The sequence below is a fragment of the Cricetulus griseus genome, chromosome 2, assembly GCF_003668045.3.
Source record: "Cricetulus griseus strain 17A/GY chromosome 2, alternate assembly CriGri-PICRH-1.0, whole genome shotgun sequence".
Classification (NCBI taxonomy): Eukaryota; Metazoa; Chordata; class Mammalia; order Rodentia; family Cricetidae; genus Cricetulus; species Cricetulus griseus.
Window position 1 is genome coordinate 382,971,980 of NC_048595.1, and position 24,538 is coordinate 382,996,517.

At 48.9% G+C, this 24,538-nt stretch overlaps 1 protein-coding gene across 1 annotated transcript in view; it reads right to left on the reverse strand.

Moving 5' to 3' along the window:
• Positions 1-24,213, reverse strand: part of Cerk (ceramide kinase) — a 44,439-nt gene extending 20,226 nt beyond the window's left edge. The window contains exons 1-3 of the mRNA XM_027396203.2: positions 23,965-24,213; positions 3,275-3,388; positions 2,396-2,518 (exon numbers count right to left, since the gene is read on the reverse strand). Of these exons, the coding sequence (XP_027252004.1) occupies positions 2,396-2,518; positions 3,275-3,388; positions 23,965-24,106 (379 nt within the window). The 5' untranslated portion in view covers positions 24,107-24,213. The remainder of the gene's footprint in view (positions 1-2,395; positions 2,519-3,274; positions 3,389-23,964) is intronic.
• Positions 24,214-24,538: the final 325 nt, after the last annotated feature.

Sequence of the window (24,538 nt, forward strand, 5' to 3'; positions counted from 1 at the left end):
AAAGAACGGGTGCTGCTCCATTTTAATTTATGAAGCCAAAAAATAACAATAACAACAACAGGGTCACAGTGACCTCTGGGAAGAAGTGGAACCTGGGGAATATAGATGCTTAGTGTAAAAACCCACACGCTCAGAACACAACCATTTCTCTGGCTTATTCCAATAAAACATTAAACCAGGGCTGGGGAGGAGGCTGGCAGTGAAGAGCTTCTGCTGTTTTTGCAGAGGACTTAGGTTCAGTTCCCAGAACCCATGTAGCTCTCAGTTCCAGGGGATCCAGCACCCTCTTCTGGCCACCATAGGCACTGTGAACAAATGTACGCACATAAATGGAGTCAAAGCACTCATATACATAAAATAAAAATAAAAAAAAGTTTTATGAGATACCTTAAGGGGCTAGGGTTGGAGAAATGACCCATTAGTTTAGAGCACTTGCCATTCATACAGAGGACCTGGCTTCAATCACCAGTTCTAACATGGTGGTTCACAACCACCCATAATTCCAAATCCATGGGGGTGTGACATTTTCTTCTGACCTCCATGAGCACCAGGCATTCATATAGCATACACACATACAAGGAGGCAAAACACACACACACACACAAAATAAAGTGAATAAGTGTAGAAAGAATTTTAGAAACACATTAAACATCTGGAGGGATGGTGCATTTGGAAAAGAGCTTTCAAAGCAAGTACCAGGATCAGTTCAACTGCCAGAATCCATGTTCATAGTTTTCCAAAAGCCAGGGGGTGGCGCACGTGTGCACGCATGTGCACATGCGCGCACACACAGGCACACAGGCACACAGGCACACAGACACACACAGACACACACACACACACACACACACACACACACACACACACACACACACACACACACACACACACACCCCAGTGCTGAGGAGGTGGAGACAAACGGACCCCTGGGGACCAGCCAGCCTAGCGTACCTAATCAGTGGATGTCAGAGACTTAGTGGGAGGCGGGGCAAGCAGAGAGTGGGATGTGTGGGAGGAAGAAGAGTCTGGAGACCAGTGGAGAAACTGAGGCATCACAGAGGGTAGTAGCCAAGGGACAGAGCTGGCAACAAAAGGTCTAGAAACTTGGGGTGATCTTTAAAAGGGTGGGGGGGGGGAGACTCCAGTACCAGGGAAAAAAAGAATTCAGAAATTCCATTCTAACCACCCTCCAGTAATTGAGGGATGAGCTTCGTGAATAGGCCTGGGAGTTGAGCAATTTCAAATACCTTATAATTCAAGTCTCTCTCTCTCTCTCTCTCTCTCTCTCTCTCTCTCTCTCTCTCTCTCTCTTCTACCCTTCCCCTTTTATTATATTATGTATTTGTGGAGTTGTGGGGATGAGATGAGACAACATGAAGGAACTGGTTGTCTCTTTCTGGCTTATAGGTTCTGGAGATGGAAGCGAAGTGGTCAGGCTTGGTGGCCGCCTTCTTTTCTTTTGGTTTTTTTTTTTTTTTTTTCCAGTTGCTTTGAGACAGTCTCACTATAAAGTCCAGTCCAGTTTAGAACTTGAAATCCCCCTGCCTCCTTCCCAAGTGCTGGGATCGTAGGCATGTGCCACCATGCTGGTCTTTTATAATTCACTTTTGATTTGTTTTTGTTTCACTTTTTATTCCTTTATTTAGTGTGTGTGTGTGTGCGCGTGCATGTGAGCTCATGAGTTCATACACTCAGGTAGAGCACAACTTGAAGGGTTTGGTTCTCTCCTTCCACCACACAGGTCCTGTGGGTTGAACTCAGGTCCTGTGTGTTGGGGGTAAGTGCCTTTACCCACTGAGCCATCTCACTGGCCCTACAATTTATTCTTTAAAAGGCATACGCCAAATTAACCTCAAAAAGGTAAAAAAAAAAAAAAAAAAAAACTAGCAATGTATCTATAGTCGACGTCTATAGAATTGTCGTCTTTGTACATGAGGTTATAACATGATAGTGCGGCAGGTGCAAAGAGAACAGGATGCCCTGTTCAAGGTGACAGAGAAATGGTCCCTCAGCACACGCTAACCAGGTACTGCACACTCTGCTGCATTTCAGAGGCCATACACCCCAAAGGCAAGAGGCAGTTCCCCCACATCCTGTCCAATCATCCTCATTTGCACCTGGAATGCATTTGCATCCACTCCACTTGCACAGAGAGGAACTGAGGCTTTGGGGCCTAAGGGATTTTCCTCCAGTCTCACTGCTCATAAGCAGGGGCTGGGCCAGTACTCCAGCTGAGGAGTCTACACACTTCTACTGCTCTACAGTGGTGCTGTAAGTAGTAAACATAAAAACAAATCAAAGGGATCCATCACGTCCACCTGGGTCAGGTCACCGAGTCCCGCGTGCCACCACAGCTGTGCTGCCTGGCAACAAATCCGAAAGCTCGCGCACGTACTCAGGCTCTCCAGCAGCTCACGAAGGGTTTGCAGCCACAGGTGACACAGCTGCTCGTCAGAACTCCAGAAGGTCACCTGTGCCCACTTCCAGCGGTGATGGCTTGCTCGCTTCACACAGTGAACTGCACAGAAACCAACACAGGTTAGCAGGGTCTGCAGCTATGGAAGTGAGGCCTCATAAGCCGTACTAGCTGCCAAGGAGGACATAGCTGTACTACTCTCACTGCAAGAGTGCTGGGATCATCACTTGGGGAGTTCAGCTGTGTCCCCCTTGTAAAAGGTCATCCCAGCTGGGCTGGTTGAGAGTTTACACCCACCTCGTAGAAGCTGATACTAGGACAAGAGATTCTCACCTCCATTCAGTAAGAAAGCCCAATAAAGTCATTCCCCAGAGTGACCTTTGGTGCTAAGTTGCCTGTATTTGTCCCTGGGACCTTGGGAGGAGGGAGGATTTTAGCAACACATGGCAATTACTTTACATTCGAAGATGTTGAGTAATTGCTATCAGAAAGAGTCTAGGGGGCTGGAGAGATAGCTCAGAGGTTAAGAACGCTCAGAGATCCTGAGTTCAATTCCCAGGAACAATATGGCAGCCAGCAACCATCTGTAATGAGATCTGGCACCCTTTTCTGGCCTGCAGGCATACATGCAGACAGAATACTATCTACATAATAAATAGATAAATCTTCTAAAGAAAAAAAAAAGTCTCCAAAGCTACACAGAGAAACCCTGTCTCAGAAAAAGAAAGAAAGAAGGAAAGAAAGAAAGGAGAAAAAGAGTCTATGAAGATAAGCCAATTACCGACCTAGTAAGTAATCTTCTCTGTAGTCTACATGGAGGAGCTAAAGGAGGGCCTGGCAAGCACTGAGCTCCCTCACCTGTGAATGCGAACGGATTTTCCATTTTCTGCCACCGGCCACTAGAGGACTGTTTCTCATGAACATCTCTTTCCTCAACAGCGATGATCTCGGAAACTGGCACAGAGCAGGCATCTGCAAAGACACCGCACTTAGATCCAAGGATCCATCAGAGTGACACAGCGACCCCCAACTCCAAAGGCTGCAGACACTCATTCCTACTCTCATAAAACACCCCAAACAGAGCCGGGCGTTGGTGGCGCACACCTTTAATCCCAGCACTCGAAAGGCAGAGGCAGGCAGATCTCTGTGAGTTCGAGGCCAGCCTGGTCTCCAGAGCGAGTGCCAGGATAGGCTCCAAAGCTACACAGAGAAACCCTGTCTCAAACCCCCCCCCAAAAAAAGACACCCCAAACAGAAAGGGAGGCTAAGGCTGGTGAGATGGCTTGGCGGGTCAAAGTGCCTGCCTCCAAGCTTGAGGGCCTGAGTTGAATCCCTGGGATCTGCATGGGTGGAAGGAGAAAACCAACTTCTACAAGTTGTCCTCTGACAACCACAAGCACACCATGGCATGATTCCCCTCCCATAAATAAAATGTAATTATTAAAAAAGAAAGAAGCCAGTGGTGCACACCTTTAATCCCAGCACTCAGGTGTCAGAGGCAGGCGGATCTCTGTGAGTTTGAGGCCAGCCTGGTCTACAGAGTGAGTTCCAGGACAGCCAGGGCTATTACACAGAGAAACCCTGTCTTGAACACCAAAAAAGGAAGGATAGGTACAGGATGCGACTTTTCACAGGATCTGCTCAGCCATTTGAGTGCAGATCTCTCTGAGTCACACTGTGTGTGACATGTGCTCTGGACATGTTCTCTGTTCTGATGGGTAGAAACTGGCTTAGAAACCCACGTGACATAATACAGGAGACATAATACAGAGACACCAAGCATGTGAGACTGGGGATCCAGCCTGTGGGGAAGGGTTCCAGAGAGGCTGGGGTCTGACTAGATACAGGAAGACAGGATGGCATGGATGGGCCCAGACAGGGCAGTGGTTCTCAACCTGTGGGTCTCGAACCTTTTGGGCTCATATATCAGATATCCTGTATATCAGATATTTACATTATGATTCAAGCAGTAGCAAAATTACAGTTATAAGGTAACAACAAAATAATTTTATGGTTGTGGTTACCACAGCATGAGGAACTGTATTAAAGCGTCGGCAGAGTTAGGAAGGGTAAAAACCACTGGCCAAGAGGATGACAGCTCCAGACACCTTTAGGTTTGATTCTGTTGCTTTGAGATAAGTAAGGTCTCACTATGTATCCCAGGTTAGCCATTGACTCTCAATCCTCCTGCCTCGGCCTCGTGAGTACTGGGATTACAGCTCTGCTCCAGCATGACTGGTGCCAAACAATCTCTCTAAACCAGTAGCCCAGAGAGAGGCAGACTGACCCAAACTTGCTTGAAGCATGCTGCAATTATTTGGCTTGGATCAAAAGGAAGTTCTGGGCTGGGCACGCAGCTGTGGGAAATAACAGGTTTCTGACAGAAGCTGTGGGCTGAAGTGGTGTGGTCAGGAAGGTAGGGAAGATCACAGACAGTAACGCCCTCTTTGAACACAGGCTGGACTCCAGAATGCTTCTTTATGAATCACGGTGTATTTTTGTATGGATGAACATTACCTGCTAGCTCCCTCAGTTGCTCTGCACCCTTCGGTCTAGCTAAAAAAAAATCCCACATCTCTGCAGTGCTACATTAGCGAACCAGGTTGTATAGTGCCTGTGACCCCTCTGTGTTAGTCTTCAAGTTGTTGTCATGGAAATTGGGTCACTGGAACCTGGGGAGGTGCAATCTGAGCTGTGAAAGGATTGCAACCAGGTCCCTAGAATCCCCAGAGGCACACACACTGGGGAGGGGCTGAGCTGAGCTGAGCAGAATCGAACCTAGTGCTGTGTGGAGGCTGCTGTGCCAGCCTGGGTCTGGGGCCACCCTCAGCTCTCCTTAGGCAGCTGCCTCTTGGGATTCCCATTTTTTCACCATTGTGTCTCCAAAATTCAGTTTGTACCTGCTTCCGATTCTCCCCTCTCTGACTCCCTGCCCCCATCACACACACACACACACACACACACACACACACACACACACACACACACACACACACACACACAGCTTGGATGCCTGCACAGGTGAGCACTGGTCAGGACAGCCTTTATGGCAGATATCTGGACACTCACACAGCAAGTAGCTTTGCAACCAGCAGCTAGTTCTCCCACATGGCCCTTCCCTTCTTCCACAGCTTAGTCACCTTCTGCATTTCTGGAAGTGCTGGCCTGGCCCTCACTGAGTGCCCTCCAAATCTCGCACCACTTGTACCTTGCATCCAGTTCCCTGGACCCACCTGATCTCTGACTATCTACCCCTGGCAACACCAGGAAGTATGGATCACCTGCCAGGTTCACAACAGGTACCCAGCAGTCAGGACAGAAAGTGGTGAGGCAGTGAGTGACCCTTTGATAAAACAATCTGTACTTTGAGTCTCAGGTTTCAAGCATCTCTCCTTGCCTCTACCTCACAATGGTGACCATCCATAAGAAACAGGTGACATGCTTGGGGTGGTGGTGGTGTATGCCTTTAATCCCAGCAGAGACAAGCAGATCTCTGTGAATTTGAAGCCAGCCTGATCTGCAGAGTGAGTTCCAGGACAGCCTCAAAAGCTACAGAAAAACCCTGTCTCGAAAAACCAGAAAAGAAAGAAAGGAAGGAAGAAAGAAAGTGGTGGCAGGTGTCACAACTGCTAAGCACAATGCACAATAGTGGAGTAAGATAAGCTTCCAATATTCAGAGGATTGAGAGGCATTACAAAATAAAAGGCACCAGTGGCCCACTGGACAATTCACTTAAAAGAGTGCCAGTGAGCCAGGCAGTGGTGGTGCATGCCTTTAATCCCAGAATTTTGGAGGCAGAGACAGGTGCTCTGTGAGTTGAAGGCCAGCCTGGTCTACAGAGTGAGTTCCAGGACAGCCTCCAAAGCCACAGAGAAACCCTGTCTCAAAAAAACCAAAGAAACCAAAAAACAAAAACAAAACAAAATACATTCGGAGGATTCAGAAGGAGGCTTGGAGAACCCAAGGAAGAAGAGAACGGTGTCCTAAGGTGTCACATGCTGTGCTGGTCAGACTCCAAAGGCCATGTTGTACCAGGGACACCACAAAGCCATGAAACCCACGTACATTCCATAGCTGCGGTGGTGGCACACAAGCCACACCATAGTTCCTGTGATACTGGCACTGTCCCTTGGTAGGAACAAAGCTCTAAAAACAGCATTGCTTGGATACCCATGAGCATAACCCAAGGGTGGACTGGGAGGCAAAAAAATAAAGAACTAAGGTAAGTCACATGAATTGTCAGGAGGGACTCAGGTCCCACAGGGAGGGGCTGGGAGGTCTTGTGGTCTTGTGGCAAGTGGCTCAGGAGCTTCTCAGGGAGCTGCAGTATGAAGACAGCAGGGACAAGGAGGGGGGGTGGAGGGGGAAAGGCAGGGGCAGAGGGATTCAGGGACAGGAATGTCATGTAGGGCCTATGAGACAGTAGCATCACCCTGCTGGGGACTGGGCCGAGCTGAAGGACAGTAAGGGGTAAGGCACTGTCCATCACAAAAGGACAATTCAATGACAGGTGACTTCCTATCAGAAAACTGGTCTAGCTATGGGGCTTTGCCTCTTGCATCCCTGTGTAGCAGGCAAGGAACCCTCTGCACACACCATGTCATGTTACAGGAGACTGATACTGTCAGTCACAGAGGTCAGTGGGGACAACTGAATGAAGAGGGAACATAGAGACATTGCAGGAGATAGCAGCTGGTCCTCTCAGGGCAGAATGCCCTTCCAACATGCGCTCTGCTATGCAGTCTAGATCATATGGAGAGGTGTCCACACACCTGGATGGCCTTGTGGACACTTGATGACATCAGCCACAGCAACTGAGAATGAGTGGGGAACATTGGCAAATAACTGACTCAGAAGTGGGAATTCTGGGCCTTTTCTATTGCTATAGAGTGCTAATATTTCTCTGGTAGGTGTCCTCATACACTGCCAGCAAGGTTACAAAGTCCACAGAGACCTGAGATGAGAAGTGCAATTTTTCCAGTCAAGGCAGCCTGCGGGCCTGTGAGATGGTAACACTGGCAACAGGCTGACCTGTGGGGATCTTTTACTAAGAAGGGGAAGGAATGAGAAAGCCAGGGCTAGGAATAGCTCATCTGGTCCAAGGATGGAGTCCTGTGCTGTCTAGGCAGCAGCTGGGATGTGCCCACAGCTGCCAATACTCTCGGGCCTCCCAGGTCCACACTCGGAACTTGCCAGGCAGCTTCTGTGCTGACAGTGTTACTCCAGGGTCTTCTGATCACAGAACAGTGGTTGACAGTCATTAAATGAGTCCCCTTTCCTTTGTAAAGTAATAGCCTGCTAAAAGTGTGAGCCACATGTCCTTGATCATTACAAAGGATATTAAATGCCTTTCCAGAGTCTCTCAGTCAAACTAAGGGCCAGCCTTAGAGCAGGAGCAGTGAGTGTCCAAGACACAAATCCCATGACATGCTGTGGTCCACAGCCCTCAGGACCAAACCCAAACCCCCATTAAGCAGTTCCCATCTGTCCCCCACCTAGGTACCACGGAGTCCAGCCACGCCTGCCATGCACTGTGCTGGCCACACACCTGACCTGGGGACACACAGTACTGTTTTCAGTGACCCCACTATTGTGAGAAGTGGCCCTGTTTATGGTGCTGCAGTCCTGAGAACATGAAAGTAGAGCCCCAACCTGTTACAGCTTCAGGGCCATTTCACTTTCACCCCAGTGCCCAAAGACGACCCCGATGAAACAAGCACTCAAAATTGTTCTTGCCTACACCATTTGGAACTCTGGATGTAGCCCCATCAGCGTGGCCAATCCTGGGTCCAGCCTTGGACTTCTTATTACCAGCAATGGTTTTCACATCATTCCACACACTTGACCAGAGGGCCTAGTCCACCCCTCAGTGTCACCTCCTTGCCAGTTGACATGGGAATACAAGCTCTTAGAAGTCACTATTTCATTCAAGCCAGAGCAAGTTTCAGCTCCTGGCACTGTCTTTTGAGAAATCTACCAAACACCATTTTCTTTCAGAGTGTAAGAGGTTAGAGTGCCACCAGCCTGAGTTTCACCTCCTCCTCCTTCACTGCACAGCCCAAGTGAGCTTTGGGCACCTCCTCCCAGGAGTCCCCTCCAGACATCTTTGCCTCATGAGCCCCACACCATTCCAGCTTCTCGCCATGCCACCACAAAAGTGACATGAATTGCAAAACAACTCACAAGCAGGGTGAGGAAGACTATCTTCAAGGGGTCAGAGGAGACAGTTCAGTAGATAAAGTGCTTGCTGTGCGAGCTTAAGGACTCAAGTTCGATTCCCCAGCACCTACTTAAAAAGATAGTTATTGTGGCCTGGGGTGGGTGGGTAGAGGCTGGAACACCCCCAAGGTTCACTGGCCAGTCAGTCTAGTCACAGGTCCCAGGAAGAGACCCTGTCTCAAAAAATAAAATGGGGGGGGGGGCTGGAGAGATGGCTCAGAGGTTAAGAACACGGGCTGTTCTTCCAGAGGACCTGAGTTCAATTCCCAGCAACCACATGGGCTCACAACTATCAATGATGAGATCTGGTGTCCTCTTCTGGCCTGCAAGGCAGAACACTATATACATAATAAATAAATAAATCTTTTTTTTTTTAAGAGCATTGGCTGTTCTGGCAGAGAATATGGGTTCAATTCCCAGCACCCACTTGGTAGCTCAAAACTATCTGTAACTACAATTACAGGAGGTCTGACACCCTCTTCTGGTCTCTGTAGGCACCAGGAACCCATGGTGCACATAACATACATCCAGTCAAGATACTCATGCATATAAAATAAAATAAACACATAAATTTTTAATTAAAAAAAAGGTGGAGTGTGAATGAGGGAGATGCTTGATGTCAACCCCTGGCCTCTACACATGTACATGTTCCTTCATACACATGCTTCCCTCACATGCACACAGACATGCACACACTCCTGCACCCCCACACATACCTGCACAGTCTTTGTTTTAAAAAACACTACTTCATTTGGGGAGAACAGCAAATGGCTTGAAGATCTGGTCTCTGCCTTGGGAAGACGTAGGCTTTTGTTTACGAGGATACTATTCTAGAAAACACACCAGGCTGGGCTATTTTACCAGGTCTGGCACATCTTATAAAACCATATTTTAAACAGTCTTCACATGTTTGATGTTCAGCTCAGAGATGTTAGAATGGTCTGTGCCAGTCACAGAGCTGTTCTGTTCCTTTCCTGCCTAGTTCTTCCACCATGATGGAGACACTGCCTGCAACACCAGCGGGGCCCTTTCTCATTTCCAGACAGCAGAGCTAAACTTGAATCTTTGTACGTTGTTTCTGTTCACCGTTCATCTGACAATAAAACAATCCACATTAAAAACAATACTGGGAGGGGGGCTGAAGAGATGGCTCAGTGGTTAAGAGCATTGACTGCTCTTCTAGAGGATCCAGGTTCAATTCTCAGCACTCAGGTTCAAGTCCCAGCACCCACATGGCAGCTCACAACTCTCTGTAATTCCAGTTCCAGGGGACCTGACTCCCATGGCACAACACCATTGCACATAAAATGAAAAAATTAAATTAATTAACAAAAAAAAAAAAAAACAAGCTGGGCAGTGGTGGCACATGCTGTTAGTCCCAGTATTCTGTGATCTCTGTGAGTTCGAGGCCAGTCTGGTCTACAGAGTGAGTTCCAGGACAGCCAAGGCTACACAGAGAAACCCTGTCTCGAAAAACAAAAACAAACAAACAAACAAACCAAAACAATAGTGGTTCAAACAGGACAATGTCATAAATTCAACATTGTTCCTGTTTGATAAACCTTCCCAAACTTGGACTGCAAATCTGTAAGTGAATCTTGGCTAAAACTCCAAACACTTTTGCTGACAACAGACAGATCCTCCTGCACTTCTCTTCACGCCAGAGTGACTCACGTGGGCGTGCAGCTCACCCTGCAATGAAGGCCATCACATTCCAGAGTAATCAGCTGCCCTTGGCGGGGGAGGCTGGCCTGCTGGTTCTTGTCATCTGGGGGAGTTTGCCAGAGCCTTCTCCACAGCCTGCTGCAGTATTTGCAGTCATCACATTACCTCGCAGAGCAAGCATACAGGCACCAGCTTCTAGCACTTGCTGATTCTGTTCTGTTTGTGTGCACTGTAGTCAGTGAGTTGTGACAGAAAGCAGTGTCTTCTGCCAGCCAGTCAGCTGGGATGCCAGAGGCTCCTGGATGCCCATGGGTTTCCCACATGCCTCAAGGGCAGCAAGGTTCACCAGTACCCAGGTACACACACACATACACACACACACACACACACACACACACACACACACACACACACACACGTAAGCCCACACATATCAGACAAGAGTCAAGATAATGGGAATATGCCACTCAGTCGTCTCTCCCATGGCCACCCAGGAAGCCCAGGGGATAGAGATCAAGACAACAAACTGGGCACAATGGCACATACCTGTACTCCCAGCCTGGAAGTCGGAGGCAAGAGGATGAGAAATTTATCATCAAGGTCACAACTGCTGCATGTGGCTCTCTAAAAACTTGAAATCTGAGGTGAAAGGGAGAAGAGGAGATGGGACAAGAGAGCCACGCCCCTAGTGCCCTCTAGCATAGGTCATACAAAGGGTGAGGCTACCTCCCCATGGAAAAAAGATATGAAGTAGCCCCAAGCATCTTGACCTATATGCACCCAGTCTGTACAGGCACCTGTACAAGGGTGCCCAAGGGAGCTGGATGGGGAACGTGTCTCATTGCCTTGCAATTAGATAGGAGTCAAATTTTCCTGGCAATAGGCCATTCCACAGCATTTGCCATGTGAATACCTGACCATTAAAACCATAGGTAAATACTCTCTGCACATGGGCCCTGGGCAATGCAGAAATACCACATGGGCCCGGACTCTCTGAGTAACAATTATCATTTGAGAGTGGCCAATCTGTGTGTTCCCTTCCTGCTGGGCTTTTCCATCCTGATGTAAACTCTGCCTAGGGCATCATCTGGGGAGCTGACAACAAAGCAAATGAGACACAGGAGTCATTACATGGAAGCTCTGAGGTGGCTGTGGGTTCCACACCTGCTGAGGCATGCCTGAAATCTGTAAGTAGCTGCACCGTGCACGGGAGGGAAGCTCTCAGGAGAGAGCCAATACAGAGCTGGGGGAAAAAAAAAGTGTTGTGTCTGAAGTTTCAAACTGTGAGCTGGGCTCAGCAACAGGGATGTGGAGCAAGGGGGAGGCGGGCCCAGGAAATGGGTCAGTAGGAACAATCTATTCTGAAAACAGGCCCGTCTCCTGGAATGGACTGGATGTACCTTTCCTTGCTCTTCCCTCTTAGATGTCAGATACGAGACATAAGAAGGCTCAGAGAGGCAGAGGCAGCTGCCTGCAGTTTGAGGGCAGGAGAGGGACCGTGGGTTTCCTTTTACACCACAGAGCTCTGATCTGGGGTGGAAGAAACCACAGTCAGAAGCGCCAGTGTGCACAGACAAGAACATCAACACATGGTATGGTGGCACACGCCTTTAAGCCCAGCACTCAGGAGGACCTCTGTGAGTTCGAGGCCAGCCTGGTGTAGAGCGTTCCAGGACATCCAGGGTTACACAGAGAAACCCTGTCTCAACACACACACACACACACACACACACACACACACACACACACACACACAGAAAAAAGAAAAAGAATGCCAATCCAAGCCAGTCTCCTGCAGCCACAGGGCAGGGCAGGGAACAGAGCCTTGAATAAGAACAACCACACCCCACTGAAAAGGCCAGCCCTCCTTTGCCAACCAAGCCAGCTGTACTGTGCTTTAAGGTGTAAGCACATTAGATGTGAAACTAGAAATACTGTGATCATAACCACTTGTCAAAATAAAGCAGGGGTGACCATGCTAATACCAGATAGACTTCAAACCAAGGAAGGTCTCCAGAGATGGAGGGCCCATTGTATAAAAGCAAGATGTGGCAAATCTCCATGTGTGCATTAAAAAATAGATGCAGAATATGTGAGGGGGAAACAAGTAGAACTGATGGGAGAAATAAATGAATTCCAACTGTCCCCACACACAACACCAGACAGAACACTGGAGTGAAGAGCAGACAGCCTTGTGTTGCCATCAAGCTTCAAGGACACACATCTAAAGGTTGTGGGATACATCTTTCCTAAGAGCTATCAAAACATACATCAAAAACTGATACAATCTTGGGGTCTTGATGGGGTTCATTTTTTCTGCCACTTAAAGAATTAGAAGGTGGGGAAAAATTGAACGGTGACAGGTAGTAGCAGAGAAACCTCAAGCACCCTAGACAGAATCAACAGTGGAAGGCCAGCGATTACTGGGGTAGGGAGACTCACACATGCAACACACACACACACACACTGAGAAAAACACTCTCTGCTCCAAATCCAGTCTCTTCTCCAGGGCTTGGGGTCTGAAAGCCTCAGAAGGGTTTTCCTCCCCTACTTTAGGCTTGGTCAGTTTGAAGAAAGCTAGGCTGGTTGATTGGCCCAGAACTATCATGTGACATGTCCTAAGCAGGCCTTGAACTAGTTGAGCCAGTCCATAAGCAGGTGGCCTTCTGGTGAAAGACAAAAGCCTACAAAGCATTTGTTTTGTTTTGTTTTAAGCTGCCAGACTTTGGTTTCAAGTCCGGAGAGTGAGGAAGAAGCTAGCAGTTCTTGGAAATTCTCCACTTTTATTACCTAGCCATGGCCCCTTTCCCTAGTTGTCAGTCCAGCAGGGAGTCTGTCTACCTCCTAGTTGATTAAAACCATCTATCTAACCAGGAGACCCCAAAATATACCTCAAATATCTACCTGCCCAAGGACCCCCTGTGTTATATAGTACTACCCCCCACCCCAGCAAAACCACCACCATCATGATATTAGCTGTGCCTGCTGGTAAGAATCTATCCTCAAAGTCCTGTGAGCTATTGGCACTTTCTTAGAGAAGGAGGGGGTGGGGGAGGGTCACTGGAGCTTCACACACACACACACACACACACACACACACACACACACACACACACACACCCCAGATTTCAGCCATTTGTATACAATTTTGCCCTAATTGTAACTGGTAGTAAATGGTGTGGTTCTGGGTGGGGCTAGAGTGTATAGGCTGGGAAGGCAAGGAGAAGGGGGAGGGAGCCATCATCCATACTGGGTACAAACCTTCCAGAATGGCTGCTTTAGGGATCACCCACACTCCTGCATATAACCTTTCACCTATGCTTTCTAAGTAAGCCTAATAGACTCATTGGTTCTCCAGGGTAGATTTTGGTACAATGGACTTTGGTTTGTTATTAGGAACTAATGAGGAGAAGGGGTAACATTGTTTCATTCTCTCCTCAGGATGAAAATTCGAGCAGCACCAGGGGCAGACCAGGGAAGACTGGCTCTGTGGGCACTTGTGCCTTGATGGAAAACATGGGCTGATTTAAGTATCTATGAACAGAACTGGTCAGAGAGGTGTTAAGGGGGCCTAAGGCTCCACTGCTACAGGTACTGTTCCTCAGCCTCAGCTGGAAGGGAACCCCAAGTGAGAATGCTCCCCAAATAGCAGCAATTTTTCCAGAAAAGCAGTTCTTGGATTTTTTTTTTTTTTTGGCTGAATTGTTTCTAGCCATCTGGATTCACTGCTTTTACAAGACAACACACAGTTAGTCCTTCTCTCCTAAAAAATGACTTAGGGCAGGGATTGGCAGCCTATACCCTCAACCCAAATCAGGCTGCTGGCTGCCTTTGTAAATAAAGCTGTACTGGCACACAGCCATGACCCTTTGTTGATATAGTGTCTGTGGCAGCTTATACACTCAAAAAGCAGTGCTGAGTATGTAATTGGATGGCTCATGAAGCCAAAGAAACTTCTATTAGTCCATTTTAGACAAACCTTGCTTTAAAGACACACTTTATTTGAGACAGGGTCTCACAGCTGGCCCAAGTAGCCTGGTACTTTCAAGCCTCTTGTCTTAAAGGTCTCAGAGAACTGGGATTACAGGCAGGGAACACCACACTCACTTGCTGATGTATTTTAGATTACCAAAAGTTAACCACGAAACCCTGTGAGAATGATTACAAGCTTATGACTATTCAAGGATCAATGAGACCTGTCATTTCTCAAGAGTCACTGAAACACCAGCAGAGGCTGCTATCTCCCAGCCTCGGCCAGGTGAGAAGCTTCGAGTTCAAAGGTCGTCATGGTCACTGGACTGATCTGGAAGGAGACTGTTTCTGACACAGATTGACGTGATTGCCGATTATTTCCTGTGCAGGTACTCAAGGGGAAATGTGCATATCATTAGCTTTATGTAAATTGACTGTTTCTGTTGTTTCTGACCTCATAAAGGGACATGCATGAAGTCTGCATAGCCCTGCTCAGTCTACACCTCACAGGCAGCACTTTACACCATCCTGCCAGGGCAGTGCAGGGGTTTGCACAAACTCTTCAGCCTCCTCATACCCAGCTGGCTTCGAACGCACATTCCTTTAGAGCAGTACTTCTCAACCTCCCTAATGCTACGACCCTTTAAGACAGTTCCTCATGTGGCGGTAATCTACCCATAATCATAAAATCATTTTGCTGCTACTTCATAACTGTAATTTTGCTACTGTTATGCATCATAATGTAAATATCTGATATGCAGGATATCTGATATGTGACCCCTATGAAAGGGTTGTTTGACCCGCCAAAGGGGTCTGGGCCCACAGGTTGGGAACTGCTGCTTTAGAAGGAAGGAAAGGTGGGTGGGCAGTTAAAAAAAAAAAAATCAACAGAAACCGCTCCTCCCTCTCCTGTTTCTCATACGTGATGACCTCTGTAACCCACCACTGCAACTTCTGCATCTCCCATCCCAATGAGATAGCACCAGGGAACTGAGCGAGGGGCTGAAGTCCTCCTGGCAGAGCGAGGGCCTGCAGTCTGACCCTACTGCTGATCAACTATAGTGACAGTGAACCGTCCTTCAGAGGATGGAGGGCCTTTGAAGAGTGAGGAGGCAGGTGAAAGAGGACTCTGGCAAGAAGCCTGCCCCAGAGAAGGCAAGAGATCACAAAAGACAGCACAGAAAGAAATGCTTAGCAGAGGAAAAGCCCCTTGAAGGGCAAAGCACATTTTGGGCTGGAGTGAGAGGAAGGCTAACATGGGAAAATAGGAAGGAAACATCTTGGTTAGAGAGAACCATGGTGAGAAGTGCCAGGGACCCAGGGCATCGCCAATGGCTCAGCTGTGCTGGGGAGCAGGTGTAGGAGAGGTGACTAAGGTCAGGGTTGAGTCGTGGAAAGAGGTCCACGACACACAGTCTTGGAAAGTGGCAGCTGTTTCCACAGAGGGACGTCAGACATCCAGAGCACTGACTTGCCAACAGGACTGAACTGGCAGAATTGTCTTTTCAAGTCTCCCATCCTGATGCCTGGAATTCATTTTTCACAGGAGTGTCCCCAAGGGAGGAAACAGAACAGAACGTAAAGGATCCAAGGCCAAGGTCAGAGGTTAGAGGGCAATGAACTTGTAGGCAGCAGCTGTCTGAATCAGTCAGTGGCCAAAAGAACAGAACTGTGCTCATTGAGAACAGAGAGGAGGTCTGAGACCAGGGACAGCTGACACACAGAGAGCCCACCTACAAGAGCAGTCAGCTCATGGTCCTCTGTGTTGTGTGAGATGTGGGCTGTCTCCGGTTCCAACAATTTGTTGGAACCAAATCTTAAGAGAGGTCAGAGAAAACTCTTTCCCGTGGCTGGCAGTGTGGAGGCCACACGATACCTTGAGTCAGTATAAGAGGCTAAACCAGGGCTGGAGAGATGGCTCAGAGGTTAAGGTCCTGAGTTCAATTCCCAGCAACCACATGGTGGCTCACAACCATCCATTATGAGATCTGGTGCCCTCTTCTGATGTGCAGATATACATGGAAGCAGAATGTTGTATACAAAAGAAAGAAAGAAAGAAAGAAAGAAAGAAAGAAAGAAAGAAAAGGCTAAACCAACAAGAGTGTCAGAGCTCTGGCAGCCTTCCTCATGTCCCCAGATGGGTAGACACAGTCAAGCTGTCCAAACGTAACAAACTGGCTCCCTATGATGAGAACTGGTTGCACACACCACACACTACAGGACCTACCCCGACAGTCCTAGGGGTGGGCTCCATGACTAAGATCTATGGGAGTCCTCAGGAAAATATTGTCGGGCCTAGCCACTTAAGAGTATGGCCCACCATGTCCTTCAAGCCCCATAAGGGCTGAAAATGGAAGAAAAGGACCAAGATGAGGCCCTCCAGCTAACACCTCAGGGACAGATCTGGACAGAAGCACTGGACAGGTGACAGCTGCCAATAAAAAGAACAAAAGGATCTGTGCTAATAAAACTGCCAGAGAGAAGAGGGAAGGCTGACAAGAATGAGGGAAAATTGGGGAAGTGTAAAGAAAAAATATCAGCAACGTCTCAACAAACACAGACATTGTATCTTTAAGAATAAGAAGTGGCCTACAAACTGATGTTTGGTTTCTGTAGGATACATGACCAAAAATGGAATTTAGGGTGTGGATTGGAGTGTAGTTCATTAGCAAAGCAGGCACTTAGCATATGTGAGGCCTTAGGTTCCACCTTCAGCACCAAGAAAGAAAAAAAAAAATAGATGCTAAGTCAAAGAAAATGATTTTCATATTTAAGATATCAAGATTGCTTTCCCAAAACAGCAGAGCAGTTACTGCTTTGGTCCCCCAACTGCGCTCCCTCCCTCCCCCCAGTGGGTTCCTGAAGCCCCTCCAGCAGGGATGCTCTGCAACTCGACCTCCCAGTCCACAGGCTGGGGACAGCATCCCTGTGGCATCCACTCAAGGATCTGTTTCCATGATGGCATCTATCAGTCAATCATCTATCCATTTATCTTCTATTTATTGATCATCTACTCACCTACCAATAATCTATTATTTACCTGTCTTTCAATAACTTATCAGTCAATTATTTATCAGTATCTTTTTATTGATATGTCTGCCAATTATCTACCATCCATCAATCTATCTATCATCTATTTACCTACCAATAATCTATCAGTCACTTAGCTGTCTATCATCTATTCTTCCATCCACTGCATTGCTCTGATGGAATGTCTATGTCTTTCAATATTTTTGGAGACAAGGTCATACTATATAACCCAGGATGGCTTTGAACTCATGTCCTCCTGCCTTCATCTCTCAAATTTTGGGATTATAAGTGTGCGTTTCCATGTCTGGTACCACTTCCCTACCAGTTTTGTTTTGCTCTGAAACAGGAACTCACTGTATAGTCCACGTTGGTCCTCGTGGTCATTCCCTTCCCTCCCTAGGATTACAGATACATACCATGAGACCTGACTTTAATTTTCATAGATGCTTAAAAGTTTTACACACACACACACACACACACACACACACACACACACACACACACACACACACTTTTTTTTTAATTTATTTATTAGTTCTAGTTAGGAAAACAAGCTTGTTTCACATGTAAGTCCCTTCTCCCTCTCCCTCCCCTCACCCCCATCCCTCCTCCCCCACCCCCAGCCTACCCCCACCCATCCACCCACCACTCCCCAGGCAGGGTAGGGCCCTCAACAGGGGCTCTGCAAAGTCCACCAAATCTTCCTGTGCTGGTCCTGGGCCCTTCCCCATGTGTCCAGGGCCAGAGTGTAACCCTTCACATGGGATGGGCTCTCAAAGTCCCTTCTTGCACCAGGGAAAAATACTAATCCACCACCAGAGGCTCCCTGGAGTGCAGAGGCCTCCTTATTGACATCCATGTTCAGGGGTCTGGATCAGTCTTGTACTGGCCTTCCCGACAGCATCTGGGGTCAATGTGCTCTCCCTTGTTCAGGCCAACTGTTCCTGTGGGTTTCTACAACCAGTTACAGACCCCTTCACTCTTCATTCTTCCCTCTCTTCAACTAAATTCCCGATTTCAGCTCAGTGTATATCTGTGGATGTCTGTCTCTGCTTTCATCAGCCACTGGATGAGGGCTCTAGTTCCTGGGTCGGTCGGCGGAAAGCACACACACACATACCTTTTTTCCCCCCTTAGTTTTGGTATCTTTTGTTTGTTTGTTTGGTTGGTTGGTTTTTTGTTTCTCAAGACAGGGTTTCTCTGTGTAACAGCCCTAGCTGTCCTGGAACTAGCTCTCTAGATCAGGCTGGCCTCCAACTCACAGATATCTGTCTGCCTCTGCCTCCTGAATACTGGGGTTAAAGGCTTACACCACCACTGCCCAACATCTTACAGTTTTGTCTTACAATTTTCATAAAGTCATATAGTTCAGCCTTTCTTGTTTCCATGTAGGCTAGGAAGACCTGTCTGCCTTCCATGGCATCTCGGGTTTCGTGCAAGAATTTGCTTATCTGTAATCCCCCTGACTCTGACTTTAGGAAACTTCCTCTCACTAATCACTTACAAAGGTATTGGAGAGTGTGGTTCATGTCTGTAATTCCAGCATTTGGGAGGCTGAGGTAAGTGGACTGCTTCAAGTGTGAGGCCAACCTGAGCTACATAGACCAGGCTAGGCTGTAAAGGAAGACCCAATCTGAAAACAGCAACAACAAAAGTGTAGTAGCAACTTTTCAGATAATAAAACACAACAAATTAAAAAGCATGTCTTGACACAGTCCTTCGTCTTGATCTAGTTGGCTCCTGCATTCTCCTTTAAAGTAGTACACAAGGGAACGGGAAAGCAGATGTCCCCAAAGGATCCCAGAAACCAAAGATGAAAACAAGTCCAAGAAGGCATTAATGTGTAAACTATATGTGTGCATGCATGTGAATACACACACACACACACACACACACACACAAATATAAGTAAAAAAGAATTAATCACGGTCACATGGTGTTTAAAACTAGTAAGGAGCCAGGCTATGGTGTCATATGCCTTTAATCCCAGCATTCAGGATGCAAAGGCAAGTGGATCTCCATGAGTTCAAGGCCAGCCTGGTCCACAAAGTGAGTTCCAGGACAGCCAGGACTGTTACACAGAGAAACCCTGTCTTGATTAACCAATAAATAAATAAATAAATAAATCTAATAAGAAGAGATGGAGCCAACAGGCACAGAGTTGGGCTATGTGGCTGTTTCTTTCTTTTTTTTTTTCCTTTTTTAAAATTTGAATTAGAAACAAGATTGTTTTATATGTCAATCCCAGTTCCCACTCCCTCCCCTCCTCCCCTACCACCCCCCCCCACTAACACCCTACCTATCACATATCCTTTCTGCTCCCCAGGGAGGGTGAGGCCTTCCATGGGGGGGGGGTCATAAGCGTCTATCATATCCCTCTATGTGTGGCTGTGTTTCTATTAATCACTTGCAGAGTGAAACCTGTCCCTTGGAGACAGCTGGGCAGAGATCTACCCCAGAACTGCACAGGAGGAGGGAGAGGTTGTGAGCTGTGGCTCCTGTGCCCTATCTTGGCTATGTTTACACAGGTGCAGAGTTATCAAAACACATGGAACTGTGCCCTTAAAATATGAGGGTTTTATTGCAGGAGAAGCAGATCTCAGTGAGGTTGCTCTTTTTAAAAAGCCATGTTTCACAGCAGCAAGATAATATGGAAAACAGCCTATAGTTATTTCCCTAGTTTTCCTTTTGTGCATATTTGCATATGCAATCACACCAAGCATTAAGCACTTTGCATGTATAATACTAAATAGTTTTTCTGCTTTCTAGATTTTTTAAAAGATTTTTTTATTTTAAAATTATGTCTGTGTGTGAGACAGTAAGTGCAGATGAGTACAGGTGCCCACTGAAGCTAGAAGCATTGGATCTCCCTGAAGCTGTAGTTACAGGTGGTTGTGAGCTACCCTGACGTGGGTTCTGGGAATCAAACTTAGGTCCCCAGAAAGAGCAGTACATGCTCTTAACTACTGAGCTATGTCTCCAGCCTCAAGGTTTTATTAAATCAGCACATAATTTTTGCAAGTACTTGCTTATTCTTGACCCATGGTGTGTATGTGGGGGGCAGTGAGGATGTAGGCAAAGACAGCAGTGACTTGCCCATGAACTCACTGCCAGCTTTGGAGCACCCAAGTGGAGGCTGGTAGAAGATAAGGGAGGTTCTCCCCACAAAGGTGGAGCCTAGGCAGTGGGCCCAATGCCATTCTTGAGCCCCCCCCCCCCCCCCCCCGCACACACAGACTCACAGCAAGTACTATGAAAGAACAAATGCAGAATTGATAATGTGCCTTATTGCAGCCATGGGGAGAAGCCCAGACATCACTACAGGCTGCCTCAAGTTCAACTAGTGACCCACATAGGGAAGCCCCCCAACCCCCACATTTCCTGTTTTTAGTCTGCCCCACTTCCGCCTAGGCTGCGGTCTGGAGAAACACTTGCTGGATCAGCTTCCTCCAGTGCCGATCTCCCCCTCCCAAGATTGAGTTCTTATCTGTGTTGCTGGGCATTGGCAGAGAGCGAGCATGACACCCGCCCCAGAAAGAGTGTGTGCCTGGGTTCAGAGCCTGCTTCTGCTGTGTACCAGGCACCTAGGGAACAAGCAATTCGTATCTTCCAGTTCTCATGTCTAAAGCAGGAGAGAATGAGAAATACATGAAATACCCAGCTGGGTCCCCAGTGTCCCTAAACGCTGTCCTGGAGTTCCAGGGCTGCCAGCCTCTCACAGATCCTACAATCTGTTTTTGCACAATCCTTTGCCCATGGCTCCCAACCCAGGCAATTCGGGTGTGTCCAGACACACCTGGGGCAGTGGCAGATTGGAAGTGCCACTGGCTAACTGAATTAAATGTGGCATGAACTGCTCATAGCCTGCTCTCGTGACTCCACAGACTTCAAGCTCATCTTACTCTAAGAAGTAGACCTAATTCTTTGGGGGTTGAAAATGGGGTGGGGTGGGGTAGGGAGGAGGCATCTTGGTTCTCCCTTCCCCTCTCTCTCCTAAACTAGAGCTTTCTAACTTGTTTTCGTATTCACATGGAGGTGGAGAGTGCCAGGAAAGGGGAAGTGAGCAGGGTACTTTCTGGGACAGCCTACCAACTGGTCCCTCACAGCCAGTGCTAGACAGGACAGGTCTGTTGGACTGCTATAAGATGACTATGGATGAGCCTACACAAAAGCTACACACTTCACAGGGGTGATGCAATACTCACTCCACAGAGCTGGCCAGCTGGGGAAGCCACCTGCCAGCAAAAACAAGCAGACTAAAAGTAGAAGCTGCCAGCAAACCAAACCTAGAATGTGGGCACCAGAACCTGCAACTGTGTCAACGCTGACAACAGACAATGGATGATATTCCCCACCCCATAGGCCATGAAGGGAGGTGGGCCCTGTCCATGTGTTTATGGGCTTCCAGACTCAAAAGAGGCAGTGCTGTATCTCATGGGATTGGGTTTGCTCAGCTGCAAGTCCCAGCTGGGCTGGTAGAACACCCCCACCTTGGAGCGCATTTGGTGTATATGACAGGAAGCAGAGGCCAGCAGCTCACACATACTGAGCACCCCCCACCCCCCACCCCGCAATGGCATTCTTATCCTAAGCCTAAAGGCTTACTTAACTGAAATTCAACCCACTCAGGCCTAGGCAGAACAGTGGTAAAGCCAGAGAACAAGAGAGAAGTGGCTCTGGGAGGTAGCACCTGGGACACATAGGAAGACTTCAGGGTAATCAAGTCCCAGGCACTGAGCCACAGAAAGTCACTCTGAAGACAATGCTGCTTTGATCCCAAGGCCAGAAACCAGGTTGGTCACCAGTCTGAGGTCACCTTAGCCCTACCTGTCTTTAGCTCAGTCTAGTCTGCAGAGCCTTGCGGCACAATGTTGGAATACTTACACCCCCCAAGTACCCACAGGACACCAAAAAGCCATTCTTGGTTGAATGAGTAAATGTATGATTGACATCCCAAACTCCAAACATCCACCAGAGAGACCTGACTCCCATTCTCAACAATTTTTAAAAGAAAACACCATGCTTCTCCCACAGATACCTTCAGTCAACCCCACTACACGCAATCCTGCCTACCTCCACCATCTCCACCTACACTGGGTCAGCTGCCTCCTTCCCACTCTGTTCTGCTCCTCCTCTCTCTGTCATCCATGAAGAGATCACCAGGTCTTTATAAAAAGTTAAGCTGGATACCACCTCCCAGAGGTTCCCTTTATACCTACAATAAAGGTCAGTGCCCACCTCAGCCTGCCAGGCTGTAGGAGTCCTAGACCCTACTCTCCAGGTGTTCCCCCATCAGCCTTGACCCTGACACAGCCATGTCTTGAGGATTTTCCTGCCTCTATCAGGTCCCCACCCCCATCCCCCGCCATGTACACATCAACACTCAGTCTCTCCAGGTCTCTGGGCAAATGCTACCATGTAATCGAGACCTGCTCAGTCCACCCTGTACTGGTCAGTGACCATCTCTTTGTGGTTCACCCTTGGTATCTACTCTCAAAGGCTCTTCTCGGAATCCAAGTCCAGCAGACACATTTATCCCCATGTGTCCCTCTGTGCCTCCATAAATGGAAAATGCACCCCATTGCATCAGACTCCTCATGCGATGAACCCAGGCTAGATCCCTAGGCCCATCCCTAGCAGGCAGGCACTCAAGGGGAGCTTGTAGTTCATGCTTGCTGTTTGTTAGTAGAGCCTGTGTTCAGTAAGCCCCAGGTCTTGAATTCCATCGTCCCCAGCAAAGAAAGGAGGAGAGAAAACAAACTAAAGTTGGGCTTGGTGGCACATGTCTGTGATCCCAGTTTGAGGCTGACCTGAGCCACACAGGGAAAAACCAAAATCAAACATAAAGCAATGAATGACTGAAACTGAATACATCCACAAGGCCACCCCTAGGTGCCCCCACCCCTGTTGTCCACACACAATCTTCTGTAATCCTCCTTTTAAGGAGGACTCAATGACATCTTTATAAACCTCTGCCAATCCGTAGGCCACCAGACAGACCTGCAACAAAGTCCAGAGAGAGGCTCCAGTGTCCTTGTACCACCTCAGCCACTGCAGGTGGTTTACACCTTTCATTGCACTACTCTTCTCTCAGTCCGGAAGGCTTCTGACCAGGGTGCATCCCCCACCAGAAAGTCAAAGCTCCTTGCTCAACTGCCTAATCACTGAAAGTCCCTACCAGGGTGCCTCTGGGCTTCTCCCGTGGAGAAACATGTGTCTGTGCTTGGTTTCACTATATTGGAGGGAGGGGGTAGGTGACTGGACACCAGTCCTGTCCAGGTGTGCCTGAGCATCCCGACAACAGCACCAGCAACAGACCTCCCCTGGGATCCGGCGGATGCTCTGGGGGCTGCGGACGCCCGCCCTTCCCCTCCCCCTCCAGCACCTCCAGAGGCTTTGTCATCTCAGTTCCTGGAGTGTCTGGGCCCTCAGCGCCAGGACGGTTCCCCGCCAGCGGCCGGGGAGTACTCAGAACGCCCGGAACCAGGGCCCCGCACCTCGGATCCCCCGCGCCTCCGGTGCCCTGGCCGCGTCTCTCGGTGCCCCAAGTCTCTTCCTCCTTCCCGGGTCCGCCCAACCCCGGCTGCCCGAAGCGCTCCGGCTGCGCAGGCCCTGGGGTGGATGCAGCACCAGCCCCATCAGCCCCGGACTGCCACACTCACCAGCACCGGGTGCGCAGGGCCCGGTCTCCTGGCTCCGCCACCAGCGTAGCAGCGCCCGCGCGGGCTCCAGGCTGACGGCGCATCGCTCCTGCTTCACCCACAGCACCGACTGTAGCGGCTCCGCCGCCCCCATCGCGCCCATCGCCGCCGGCGCGGCCTCGTCCGCCGGGCGCGGGGCGCGCGGACGCCGGGGGGCGCGGGACCGTTAGCGGCCCCTGCAGTCAGTCCGGCGGTGTCGGAGGAGGAGGGAGCGGGAGGCGGCGCTGCGTCACCCAGTACGCAGAGAGGGCGGCGGGGACCCGGGGCGGGGTGTGGGGGACCCGGGAGGAGGCTACCAGGATGAGACAGGAGACGCTGGACTTGGGGACACAGAAGGAGCAGAAGATCGAGGGAGCCTAGATTGGGGGGCAGCGGGGGCCAAGGAAGAAATGGGAGGGGTCAGAGGAGGGGGCTGAGAGGTCTGGGCGTGGGGAGTGCGGTCGAAGCGACCGGGTGCTCTGAACGTCGCGAGGCTGTGGCTCTCGCTGTTCCTGGGCGCTGCTAAGTCTGCACGCGCGACGAGCGAGGGGGGGTT